This window comes from Carettochelys insculpta, chromosome 2, assembly GCF_033958435.1.
Source record: "Carettochelys insculpta isolate YL-2023 chromosome 2, ASM3395843v1, whole genome shotgun sequence".
NCBI lineage: Eukaryota > Metazoa > Chordata > Testudines > Carettochelyidae > Carettochelys > Carettochelys insculpta.
The window spans coordinates 367,589-381,715 of NC_134138.1; the positions used below are offsets into that span (position 1 = coordinate 367,589).

Consider the following 14,127-nt stretch of genomic DNA (forward strand, 5'->3'; position numbering starts at 1 on the left):
CAAAGTCCTCTTTAGGATGACTTAGTTGCAGTTGATCCTACTTCAGGCAGGGGGCTGCACTAGATGACCTCCTGATGTCCCCTCCAGTCCTAGGATGCTGTGATTCTAGCTGCTCATGTGTCGGGGAGAGGCGGTTGGCAGATGCACTGGTGCTGCCGGAGCAGGAAGCGGGAAACGATACCTGTGCGCGGCGGGCGAAGGGTAATGGTGGTTGGCACCTGCGCGGGCACAGGAGTGAAAAGAGGGGGATGGTAGCGAACAGCGCTGGTGGAAGCGGGAGAGCCTTCTGCGTGGGGACGGACGCTCTGTCCCGCGCTTCAGGAAGGGGCGCGGCGCGGCGAGGCGGGGCGTCCCCGAGCCAACAGACCCGCCCTTCCACTTCCGCGTAGGAATGGGCGCACGTCCGGCGTTTCCGTTGCCTGGTGACGGTTGGGGCCGCTGTTGTTACGGGAGCGGCCGGGTGTAGCACCGGAATTATCTCCTCTCTCCCGCCTACGCGCGCACTCTCCCCATCCATGCCACAAGTGGGTGTGTTACTGCAGACACGTGGTCAAGTAATCCCTGTGAATTTATTAGCGCTCCTCATGCATTCATGTTTGCGGATCTGAAGTTTGTTTGTTACTGTCTCTTGGCTCATGCAAAGCTGATCTTATTAGTGCCTTAAGATGAATAAGAAACCTGCTGGCCTCTCTTCTTTTTCAGGGAAATGAGTGACAGGAAAGCAGCAGGAAAAGCTGCTGCTAAGAAAGGTTTGAAACCAACTTTACTGGTGAAGAAATCAGGAACAGCATCTAAAAAAACAGGTAGCGTGGTCAATGCTAAAACATTTGAGCCACAAAGGATATTGGTGGCAGAATCCTGGTTCTGTGACAATTGTTGTCTTTCAGTCTATCATCATCAATTTGTGATGTTCAGGTACAGGGAGTGTGATTTCTTTCTGCGTAGGTATGGTGTTACACCATGCAGCAGATATAGTCAAAATGGATCAGTCATAATGACCTGTGGTGGATGTGCTTTGTTTTCCTATATGGTGGAAGACAACAGAGATTTCTTTTATAGGGGAATTGTAAATTGGTGACCATTCTAGTGAAGAAGATGTGTAATCTGGAATCGCCAGTATCAATGCTGTACACCCAATTGAGATGGCATAGACTTACTGGACAACAAAATTCTTGGAAATTGTTGCCACTTCTGCTACTGGGGAAGAAGGCACATAAGAGCATGAAAACTTAAGATGGTGCTTCATCCTGCCATGAGTGCAGGGGACTGAACTTGATGACATCTCAAGGTCCTTCCAGTTCTAATAGTCTGTGATTAGATGATTCTACTTCTCCACCACCAGTTTAATGTCACCCACAAACTTGCTGAGAGTGCAATCCATCCTATCATGCACATCATTAATGAAGATGTCGTACAAAATAGCCCCCAGGACCAACCATGGGGCATTCTGCTTGATATCAGCTTCCAGCTAAATTTCAAGCCATTGTCAGACTCAATGAGTCATGATCAATCCATCTACCTGTTTATCTGTCTCTATTTTATTCAATTAAACCATTCATACCTTTTTGTTTGTGACAGCATTACATGCAATTACAAAGATTATTAAAAACTATAGGTATGTCATCTGTAGATACTTTTATGGTCTCCCTTTAGTGTAGTATTTGAGCATCTCACAATCTTTAATGTATTTATTCTTAACACTCCTTGGTGGTAAAGAAATTTTTTTTAATTCATGGATGGGGCAGCTGAGGGACTTGCCTAGGTCATAATGGATATTTTTTTGTGGCAAAGAGGTTTGAACATACATCTTAGCGGTTAAAGCTCTAGCTTAATACTTGAAACGAAAAATTGTCTGTCTTGGAAAGGACTGTGAAGAAGAAAATAATCAAGTTATCTCTTGGAGACCCTTCCATTTCCACAAATAAGAGAAGGCAGAAAAGAGTGGAGGTGCACCATTATCTATGTGGGTGGTATGAAACTGAAGGTTTCAGTTTTGTGGAACATTGGGCCACATTCCAGTAGGAGAGGGGCCTGGATGAATGAGACGACCAGAATCACATAAGTAGGTAAGCTAATCTTAGTTGAAGACAAATTGGAACAGATAAGAGTGTTTTGAACTAGCAATGCCAGAAGAAGGTGCTAAGAGGACTCATAGGCTGGGTCTACACAGTGCCGCTTTCCCAGCAGATCCATGCTAATGAGCAGCCTCAAAATTGCAAATGGCCGCTAATTAGCATGGCCCCACGGCTCATTAGCATAGCTGCACAAGAGCTCGGTCTCGGCATAAGGGGGTGCCAGCAGTGAAGAGGCCATGTGGATGTGCCCCTGCCAGCAAAAGGCCCCTGTGTCACCAGACCTTTATGCCTGAATTCAGCATGGATCTGCTGAGAGAGCCGTGCCGTATAGACCCAGCCACAGGCTACAGATAGTTAAATGTGGTTACATAGAGCTCAGAGGTTAGAGCATTGGCCTTATAAACTTAAGATTGTGAGTTCAGTCCTTGAGGGGTTCTTTCAAGGGTCTGGTGAAGATTAGATCCCTTGTGGAGAAGGGATATCAGTGGTTTGAGTATGGGCCTATTAAACCCAGTGTTGTGAGTTCAGTCATTGAGGGGGCCATTTAGGGATCTGGGGTAAACAGACTTGGGGGAAGGAAAAAAAGTCAGGGATGGTAATAGGTCCTGTTGTGAGTGCAGGGGGCTAGACTAGATGATCTCTGAAGGTCCCTTCCAGCTCTATGAGATTGGTGTAGGTATATCTCTGTGTCACTCTAGTTGTTGTGGAAAATATTAAGATGAGATGGGAAAGAGTGTGAAGGGACAACAAATCAGTTACCTTTTTTTTTTTTTTTTTTTTTAACAAATGCTAGGAGTCTAGGTAATAAGGAAGGGAAATTAGAATTTGAAACTGTCATAGACTTTAATGCCAGGGCCAGATAACACAGCTTTTACCATAATGTAGTCTGGTATATTGATCACTGCCTTCTTTGTTTTTCATCTAGTCATTTTTTCTCAAAATGGCTTGACTAACATAGGAGGGACCACAGAGGATTAGGCCAATGGTCCATGTAACCCAGTATCCTATTTTCTAACAAGCTATGTCTACACTAGAGGGTTTTTCAGCAAAACTGTCATTTGGTCAAGAAAACCCAGGGAACATCTACACTAAAAATGTGTTCTGTTGACAGTAAATTAACAGAATGTGGCACCTTTGTCAACAGTCTTCTGCCTCTCTGCCATGAGGCAGAATGCCCAAAAAACAAGTGCAGATGCTCTGGGGGAGGTGGGGGGGGGCTTCTGTCAACAGAACAGTCCTTCATGGTGCCACCCTATCCACAGTAATCACAGCTCTATGCTCTCTGCCTGCAGCTATTCTGAAAGTCACTGGGAGCCCTGAAAACCCTGTGACAGGAAGCTGAGAGCTTGCAAGCAGCAGAGCCACAAGCTCCTCATCCCTCATGCCCTCTCAGCCACTCCCTAGCATCACCCCCAGCCCTGGCTGACAGCCGGCAGCCCCACAACACCATGGGGCTGTCAGGGGAGTTGCAGGAGAGGTCCCAGGAGTCCCCCTGAGGCAGCAAGCGATGGATCCCCTCATGGACCAGGCCCAAGATCCAGGCCCTCTTCAGGCTGTGGAGGACATTCTCTTGGACCCTGCCACCAAGAGGTGAAATACCCTGGCGTATAGCCACTGCCCTGGAAGCACAGGACCACCCTATGGATCAAGTCTGGGTGAAGGTTAAGGAGCTGAGGCATGGGCACAGCTGGGCCTACAGTGCATCCAGGAGGTCAAGGGCAGGTTCTGCAACCTACTGCTACTGTAATGAACTGCACAGCCTCCTGAGGGTCAAGGACTCCTCCCTCCAAGTTGCTGCTGTGGACACAGCTGAGGAGTCCCCCCAGAGCTGGAGCTGGAGGAGCAGCAGCCTGGGACCCAGCCAGAGCTGGAGGGCAACATTGCCTCAGAGGCCAGCAAGGGACCTCTGGTCGTCACCCCAGACTAGGGTTCCTCCTCCACCCAGGGCATGTCCAGGGCATCCCCAGACCTGTTTGAGGGACCCTCTGGTAAGTTTCCCACGTGTCACATGCTCCAGGGGTGTGCAGCAGGCCAGCCAAATGGGCACCAGCCTGACACTCTGCACACCACTGAGGAGTGCGGCTTCTAGCACATGGGCATGCCCATAGGTGAGAGCACTGAGCCACACATGCATGGGGGCTCCAGGGAGGGTCAGGATGCACCCAGCATGCCCGCCACTCATGTGGGGACCATTCCGTGGCTGGAAACTCCCACTTGGCTACTAACCTGTCAAGTAGGGTTGGAGGTGCAGCAGTCAGCCCAGTCCCCAAGGCACCACGGGGTCCCTGTGTGGCAGGGTCCGTCATGCAGTGCACATGCCTGTGCTCCCAGGACATCCCCATCCTTTGGCTTGGGGGTGGTAGCTGCTGCTGACAGTGCGTGAGGGGCCAGGCCATAAGGGCTGTGTGACAGGAATGACTCACCATCTCTCCTCTCTGTCTTCCTTACAGCTGTACCATCTGAGGGCCAGGCCAGCCCCACCATGCCGCCAGGCCAACCAGCTCCATCCTGGGACTGGAGTGGGGCAGCCCAGGACTGGTGCAGGAGACAGCCGGTTCCCCATCACTGTGAGGCGAGCCCATGGCTGGAGCGGTTGTCACTGGCAGCACGAGGATGTCCTGCAGGCCATCATGGCCATCCTCAGGAGACAGAATGACCTCCTGGAAAAGCAGCTGCAAGAGGACTGGGAGTGGAAGGCACAGGCCTGGGACCAATTAATGTCCTGCCAAGACACCATCACCAGCAGCTGGTAGGACCAATTGGCCCAGCCACTCACTCCCTCATCCACTGCCCCCACTGCTTTGCCCCTGCTGGTCATCACCCAAGGCATGTTGGACCTGGCACAGTGGCTGATTGGACATGGCTGCCCCTCCCACTTCTCCCCGCCAAGCTCAACTCCACCGCAGCCCCACCCCTCTGTACCTCCCTCTGCTCCTGGCCCCAAGCCAGCGCCAACGGGGACCCTGAACCTGCAGGAGGAGGGGATCCCAGGGCCGGTGCTGCTTGGGGTCTGATGAAGTGAGTCTGTGCTCACGAAAGCTCATGCTCAAAACTTTTCTGTTAGTCTATAAGGTGCCACAGGACCCTTCATTGCTGTAACTCCCTCATGGGGTCCCACTCCCTCATGGGGTTGTGGCGTCCCATCCACTGTCCCAAGCCCCAACCCCACTGTATATAATTGTCCTTTATGGCACTATGTAGTTTTTGAATGAGATTTATTTTCCACACATTTATTTCTGTTTAAGTAAAGAGTTATTTTTTCACTACCTCCGTGTCCCTTTTTATTGGGGCGGGGCTGAGAAGGGGTGAGAGGGTGATGGGAGGGGTCCTGGTGGGAATGGAGTAGGGTGCGTGCCTGAGGCCCCTGCTGGGGGTGCCCTGTGGATGGTCGTTGGGGTCTTTGGGAGAAGTTCTTCCTCAGGGCCTTGTGGATCTGCAGCCTGTCCAGATGGGCTTGGCAGATGGGAGCTGTGCCCGGCTGGCTGTAGCTGTGCACGGCATCCACCTCCCACGCTGGGAGGTAGGACTCTCCCTTCCAATCCACTATGTTGTGGAGGACACAGCACACCCCCACAACTTGGGGGACAATGTGCTCCCCTATATCCAGCTAAGTCAGGAGGCACCTAAACTGTGCCTTCAGACAGCTGAAGGCACGCTCCACCTGGTTCCATGCGCGGTTGAGCTGGGCATTAAAGAGTTCCTGGCTTGGGTCCAGGTGGCTAGTGTATGGCCTCATGAGGCAGGGCATGAGGGGGTAGGTGGCATCCCCCACCAGGCACAACAGCAGGCTCATGTCCCCAACTGCCAGCTCCTGCTGGTGTATGCAGGTGCCTGCCTCTACTCTCCGGCACAGGCTGGAGTTGCAGAACACGCAGGTGTCGTGTGCCCAGCCTGACCACTTGACATACACGTCGAGGAGCTGTCCCTGGTGGTTGACCACAGGATTAGGTGAAGGGTGGTGAAATACTAGAATACTTTACCTAGAGAGGGTGGTGGAATCTCCATCCCTAGAGGTTTAAGTCCCAGCTTGACAAAGTCCTGGCTAGGTTGATTTAGTTGGGCTTGATCCTGCTTTAGGCAGGTAGCTGGACTAGATGACCTCCTAAGGTCCCTTCCAGCTCCAGGATTTTATGATGATTCTATGACCAGGGCTTGCAGCAGTAAGGAGTGGTATCCCTCGTGGTTTATGTACCATACCACAGTGTGGTCTGGGGCATGGATGGGGATGTGGGTCCCGTCAATCGCTCCAAAGCAGTTCAGGATCCCCAGGGCAGTGAAGCTGGCCATGACTGCGTCCAAGTCTGCAATACAGGTGACCCTCTGGAGCCCAAGCATGTTGATGACTGTCACTCCGTACACAGGGAGGAGACCAAACACACATATGAGGGACTGAAGGAGGAAGTCCCTGGGCCATGGCAGGCTCCCCTGCCTCCTCTAATCCCCCTCCCTCCAGGCTCTCCAGGCACCCACCCTGTGGGGCTGCCCCCTTGGCAGAAGGTGTGTGTGAGGGTGGGATGGCATGGTCCCCCAGGGACAGGGCTTCCCACCCCTTGCACCCCTGACCCTGCTCCTTGAGGGTCCCATTTGGGTGGGATCCCCTGCTCTCCCTTGCAGGGCCTTACCTGTATGAGAATAGCAGATAAGCCAGGGAGTGCCTTACCTGCATGAGAACGGGTCCAACGATGGACTTCCCCACACCAAACTGATCCTGACTGAGTGGAATCAATAGCTGTCTGGAGTGATGAGCTTCCCAGAGGGCGATGACTACCCATTTCTCCAGGGGTATGGCAGACTGCACCTGGGTGTCCTGTCTGCAGAGGGCAGGGGCAAGCCAGGCACAGAGGTCCAGGAAGGTGTCCTTCTGCATGTGGAAGTTCTGGAGGCACTGCTGATCTTCTCACTGTCCCAAGACCAGCCAGTCCCACCAGTGTGAGCTTGTGCTGTACCTCCAGACCTGCCTGGTCACAAGTGGGGCCATGGGGCACTGAGAGCATACTCCTCAATCCTGGTGTTAGGTGTGTTCATAGAATAATAGAGCTGGAAGAGACCTAAAAAAGCCATCAAGTCCAGCCCCCTGCCTTCAGCAGAACCAAACCCATCAGATCAGATCAGCCCAGCCCAGCCAGGGCTTTGTTGACGCGAGACTTAAACACCTCCAGGGATGGAGACTCCACTACTTCCCTGGGTAGACCATTCCAATGCTTCACCACCCTCCAAATGAAGAAGTTTTTCCTAATGTTCAACCTGGACCTTCCCAATCACAACCTGAGACCATTGTTCCGTGTTCTGCCATCCGTGACCACTGTGAACAGCCTCTCTCCAGCCTCTTTGCAGCCTCCCTTCAGTACGTTGAACGCTGTTATCAAGTCCCCCCAGTCTTCTCTTCTGCAGACTAAACAGTCCCAATTCCCTCAACCTTTCTTCATTGTCATACGCTCCAGCCCCCTAATTATTTTGGTCACCCTCCGCTGGACCCTCTCCAGTGTGTCCACATCCTTCCTATAATTGGGGGCCCAGAATTGGACACAGTACTCCAGATGTGGCCTCACCAAAGCCGCATAAAGAGGAATAATCACTTCTCTGGATCTACTGGAGATGCAACCTAATATGCCATTAGCCTTCTTGGCTACAATGGCACACTGTTGACTCATGTCCAGCTTCTCGTCTACTAGAACTCCCAGGTCCTTTTCTGCAGAGCTACTACCGAGCCAGTCGGACCCCAGCCTGTAACAATGTTTGGGATTCTTCCAGCCCAAGTGCAGGACTCTGCAGTTGTCCTTATTGAACCTCATCAGATTTCTTGCAGCCCAGTCTTCCAATTTGTCTAAGTCATTCTGGACCCTATCCTTACCCTCCAGCATATCTACCTCTCCCCCTAGCTTAGTGTCATCTGCAAACTTGCTGAGGGTGCAGTCCAACTCCTCATCCAGGTAATTGATAAATGTGTTGAACAGAACAGGACCCAGAACTGAACCTTGGGGCACTCCACTAGAAACCGACCGCCATCCCGGCATCAAGCCATTGATCACTACCTGCTGGGCCTGACCTTCTAGCCAGTCTTCTATCCATCTTACTGTCCATTTATCCAATCCACATTCCTTTAACTTGCTGACAAGAATATTGTGGGAGACCGTATCAAAAGCTTTGCTAAAATCAAGATAAATCACATCCATTGATTTTCCCCTATCCACAGACCCAGTTATCTCATCATAGAAACTAATCAGATTTGTCAGGCATGACTTGCCTTTCATGAATCCATGATGACTATTCCTGATCACTTTCCCCTCCTCCAAGGCTACGTCTACACGTGAAGCCAACATCGAAATAGGCTATTTCGATGAATAACGTCTACACGTCCTCCAGGGCTGGCAACGTCGATGTTCAACTTCGACGTTGCGCGGCACCACATCGAAATAGGCACTGTGAGGGTACGTCTACACACCAAAGTAGCACACATCGAAATAAGGGTGCCAGGCACAGCTGCAGACAGGGTCACAGGGCGGACTCAACAGCAAGCCGCTCCCTTAAAGGGCCCCTCCCAGACACAGTTGCACTAAACAACACAAGATCCACAGAGCCGACAACTGGTTGCAGACCCTGTGCCTGCAGCATGGATCCCCAGCTGCCGCAGCAGCAGCCAGAAGCCCTGGGCTAAGGGCTGCTGCCCACGGTGACCATAGAGCCCCGCAGGGGCTGGAGAGAGAGCATCTCTCAACCCCCCAGCTGATGGCCGCCATGGAGGACCCGGCAATTGCGACGTTGCGGGACGCGGATCGTCTACACGGTCCCTACTTCAACGTTGAACGTTGAAGTAGGGCGCTATTCCGATCCCCTCATGAGGTTAGCGACTTCGACGTCTCCCGCCTAACGTCGAAGTTAACTTCGAAATAGCGCCCGACGCGTGTAGCCACGACGGGCGCTATTTCGAAGTTAGTGCCACTACTTCAAAGTAGCGTGCATGTGTAGACACAGCTCAAGTGTCTCAAAATGACTTCCTTGAGGAGCCCCTCTATGATTTTTCCAGGGACTGATGTAAGACTGACCGGCCTATAGTTTCCTGGATCATCCTTCTTCCCTTTTTTAAAGAGGGGCGCTACATTTGCCTTTTTCCAATCATCTGGGATCTCTCCCGATCTCCACAACTTTTCAAAGATAATGGCCAAGGGCTCATCAACGACATATGCCAACTCCCTAAGAACCCTTGGATGAATTATTTCCAGGCCCATGGATTTATGTACATTTTAGCTTTTTTTAGATAGCTCCTAAACTGTCCTTTCCCCACCAAAGGCTGTCCACCTTCATCCCACAGTGCATCACTTATTGTATTAGTCTGGGAGCTGTCCTTGTCTGTGAAGACAGAGGCAAAGAAAGCATTAAGTACTTCAGCTTTCCCTACATCATCTCTCACTGGGTTACCTCCCTCATCAAGTAGGGGCTCCACACCCTCTCCGATCACCTTCTTCTTGCTAACATGCCTGTAGAAACTTTTCTTGTTATCCTTCACATTCCTCGCAAGTCGCAATTCCCGTTGCGCTTTTGCCTTCCTGATAACTGCCCTACATTCTTGAGCTATGCATTTATATCCCTCCCTAGACATCTGTCCAAGTTTCTGCTTTTTGTAAGTTCCCTTTTTGCACCTAAGTTTTCCAAGGATTTCCCCAGTAAGCCAGTCTGGTCTCCTACCATATTTACGTCTCTTGCTGCGCATCGGGATGGTTTCTTTCTGTGCCTTCAGTAGGACTTCCTTAAAATACTGCCAGTTTTCCTGGACTCCTTTTCCCTTCATGGTAGCATCCCAGGGGCTTCTGCCCAGCAGGTTCCTGAAGGAGTCAAAGTCTGCTTTTCTGAAGTCCAAGGTGTGTAATTTACTGCTCTCTTTCCTTCGTTTGGTCAGGATCCTGAAGTCTACCATCTCATGATCACTGCTTCTCAGATTGTCCCCCACCTCTACCTTCCCTGTTAGTTTCTACCTGTTTGTAAGCAGCAGGTTGAACCGTGCACGACCTCTGGTTAGGGCCTTCAGCACTTGTACCAAGAAGTGATCCCCAACATTCTCCAGAAACTTCCTGTACTGCTTGTGTACCGCCGTATTGGTCTCCCAATAGATATCAGGGTAAATAAAGTCTCCCATGATAACGAGAGCCCGTGATGCGGAAACTTCTCTCAGTTGTCCAAAAAAAGCCTCATCTACCTCATCATCCTGATTTGGTGGCCTGTAGCAGACACCAACCACCACATCTCCAGTGCTGTTTACAACACTAAGCTTGGCCCATAGATTCTCAACAGGCTTTTCTCTCTCTATGTACTGGCGTTCCAAGCAATCATAGTGCTCTCATACATACAGTGCAACTTCTTCTCCTTTTCTCCCTTGCCTGTTCTTCCTGAACAGTTTATACCCTTTCATGACAGCACTCCAGTCATGCAAGTCATCCCACCAAGTCTCTGTTATCCCAATCAAGTCATAGTTCTTGGACTGAGCCAGGGCTTCTAACTCCTCCTGCTTGTTACCCACCAGAGGAGGTGGAGGATGGCCATGATCAGCTGCTCAAGCAACTGGGAGTGGGTCCAGTGCAAGCCTGGGGGCTGCTCTGGCACCATGGCTAACTGGAAGGCTCAAACTCGGTCACAGAAAGTGTATGAGCACTGAGGTTGCTATGCTGTCTCTCAATGAGGTAGGCAAGCCTCAATATAGGCAGGCAAGGTAGGTGGGGGGAGTCCCTTTAAGGGTGTGCCTGGCTGGGGCTCCTGGAAGGGACTAATGGCCATATGATATAAGGTGATATAATTGGAGATACACATCTCCTAGAACTGGAAGGTCATCTAGTCCAGTCTCCTGCCCTCTGGGCAAAACCAAGCACCATCCCTAACATCTGTTTGCTTCAATCCCTAAATGGCCTCCTTAAGGATTGAGCTCACAACCCTGGGTTTAGCAGACTAATGCTCAAGCCACTGAGCTATCATATTCTCTAGTCTCATATGACCCTGTCTGATGGGATTCTGGGCTCCATTTTGTCAAGAAAGCATCTGAGCGGTCTGGCTGTTCTCTGTCGACAGAGCGGATTGCTTTTTTGATCCGCTTTTGTGTCTGGACATGATCTGTCAATAGAAGTTTTGTTGGAAGGTCTCTTTCGATAGTAACTTCTGTCAACAGATGGCTCTAGTGTAGACGTAGCTAGAGTAACTAGTGCCAGATGCTTCAGAGGGAATGAACAGAATGACAATTATCAGGTGATCTATCCTCTGTCATCCAGTCCCAATTGCTGGCAGTCAGAGGTTTAAGGATACCCAGAGCATGGGCTTGTGTCCCTAAATTCCTTAGCTAATATCCAAGAATATGCACAAGGTGGGCAAATTAAGATTACTCACGGGCAACCTTAATCTTTCGAACATTTGATTTTTTAACTGTAATGTTCTTTTAACATAAAACATTACCATAGCGTGTATGGGGAGACTCTTTTAACCTAATTATGTATGAAATGTTCTAAGTATTTCATATGGAAGAAGTGCACTTTGCACATGGATGAGAAGGTGTGAGGCTAGTGATAATTTATTTCCCATGAAACTTGTTCTGAAGTCTTGGCCCAGCCCCATCATCCTATGCAGCCAAGTTTACCTTTGCAGGTTCCATTGTGCCAAAGCAGCTGAGCTGTTGACTGGTGCTGTTTGCCAGAAGCTGGGAATGGGTGACAGGGGTTGGATCACTTGACAATTACTTGCTCTGTTCATTCCCTCTAAAGCACCTGGCATTGGCCACTCTCAGAAGACAGGATACTGGGCAGAATGGATCTTTGGTCTGATCCTGCATGTCCATTCTTATGACTGCTGTTCTTATCCTGGAGCTTTAGGTAATCTTCTCTGTATCCTTTGCTCAAAACACTGAAGATAAGTACTGTGGCTAAAAGTTCATTTTATTGTTCTATCAGAAACCTGTGTGTTAGTGGAAGACAGGCTTGATGTGTTCCTGAAAGCCCAGGTTGCTGTGATAGGCAGCTTCATTCTATACTAGTCAACTTTTCCTGAGGGCTTACATCTTTTTTTTGTTCAGGTGGATCACATTGCTGTGGGCCAGTTACAAAATTATATAAACTTCAGTAACTGAGCCAAGATCATCATCTTCCAGGATGGGACACAATTATCTGGTCAAACCTAGATGATTGAACATGTTGCCTTCTAAACTATGTCAGAACTTAGTGTTAGGAGGGCTCTTGAATTCCTTTCTAAACTGCAGGCTAACTTGATCAGATATAGTTGTCTGTCTTTCTCTTTCCAGCAGATCTAGAGAAGTTATTATTCCTCTCTATTTATCACTGGTGAGGCCTCATGTGGAGTATTGTGTCCAGTTCTGAACCCCCCAGTATAGAAAGGATGTGGGTGCATTGGATCAGGTCCAGTGGAGGGGAACGAAAAGGATTAGGGGGCTGGAGCACATGACCCATAAGGAGAGGCTGAGGGACTTTGGCTTATTTTGTCTGCAGAAGAGAAGAGTGAGGGGTGATTTGATAGGAGCCTTCAGCTTCCTGAAAGGGGGCGCTAAAGAGGATGGAGAGAGGCAGTTCTCAGTTGTGACAGATGGCAGAATGAGGAGCAATGGTCTGAAGTTACAGAGAGAGAGGTGTAGGCTGGATATTAGGAAAAGCTATTTCACTAGGGGCTTGTCTACACTACCACCTTCCTTTGAAGGAAGGATGGTGATTAGGATGTTGGGAGTTTACTAATGAAGTGCTGCAGTGCATATGCAGCAGTTCATTAAGCAAATTCCACCCCCCCCCCGCCCGTGGCAACTTCGAAGATTTAAACTTCGAATTACTGGCTTGCGTCTAGCCACAGCTCACGAGCCAGTACTTGAAAGTGCCGGGACAACTTCAAAGTCCCTTTGCTCCTCAAAATTTCGAAGGACCGGCGGGTGAGCCACAGCTAAACATAAGCCAGTACTTTGAAGTTTAAAACTTCGAAGTTGCCACGGGGGAGGGGGGAATTTGCTTAATGAACTGCTGTGTATGCACCACAGCACTTCATTAGTAAACTCCCAACACCTTAATTACCATCTTTCCTTCGAAGGAAGATGGTAGTGTAGGAGCCCTAGGAGAGTGGTGAAGCACTGGAATGCTTTACCTAGAATCTCCACCTAGAGGTTTTTTTAGTCCCAGTGTGACAAAGTCCTGTGTGGGATGGTTTAGTTAGGGTTGATCCTCTTTTAGGCCGGGGCTGGACTAGATGACCTCCTAAGGTCCCTTCCAGCCCTAGGATTCTATGATCTTCAACTGTTGGGTACTGCATGTTCTTCAGAGTACTTTTCTCTGCCAATCAGTATAATGTCTGTCTTTCTTGGGTTCAGTTGCTATGAGTCCTCTTGCCCAAGCAGTGAGCCAGCTTAACGACAACGATATTGTCACTATTCAATGATATTGTTGTATGTTATGAAGCTTGCTAGAAGTAGTAGACTCAAGAGCTCAGAATATGTAGATAGCAGTGTCATCCCCCACTGCTTGTATTCAAATATTCAGTAGGACCTAAGAGAGAACTGATAATTTGGGACTTCACAAGTGAGAGTGAAGATGCAGTTTCCCACCACTGTTCTTAGGGTACTTCCTACCAAAGGAGGAATTGATCTATTTTATCATATTTCTGTGGACTTCTCCACTCTCCCTCAGGTAGAATAGCAGTAGCTCATGACTGCCAAGGTTGATTGCTGAAGAGAGGCCCAGAAGTGTGAGAATGAAGGTCTACCCTCCACTGAATGACTTCAAGAGATCATACATTGGCATCACCAGTTCTGTGCTATGTCCTCTCCTGACTTTTGACTTCAGTGCAATTTGTGGATGCTCAGCACTTTTGGAAGTTTTACAGATATGGAACTTATCTTTAGGCATCAGGTGGCATCTGGTAAATAAAACTACTAGGCTATACATATGCTAGCCCCCCACTTTCGAAAGGGGGATGTGAATGAGACACTTGCAGTGACTCATTAGCATAATGGAAGCCGTGGCACTTCGAAAGTGCCGCTTTCGATCGCATGCAGCTCATCTACAGGGGGACCTTTTCGAAAGGACCC

The 14,127-nt window shown here is 49.6% G+C and overlaps 1 protein-coding gene across 1 annotated transcript in view; it reads left to right on the forward strand.

Annotated features, from left to right (window-relative positions):
• Positions 1–706: 706 nt before the first annotated feature.
• The window catches only part of IQANK1 (IQ motif and ankyrin repeat containing 1), a 216,658-nt gene continuing 203,237 nt past the window's right edge, over positions 707–14,127 (forward strand). Inside the window, exon 1 of the mRNA XM_074985540.1 lies at positions 707–808. Within this exon, the coding sequence (XP_074841641.1) occupies positions 707–808 (102 nt within the window). The remainder of the gene's footprint in view (positions 809–14,127) is intronic.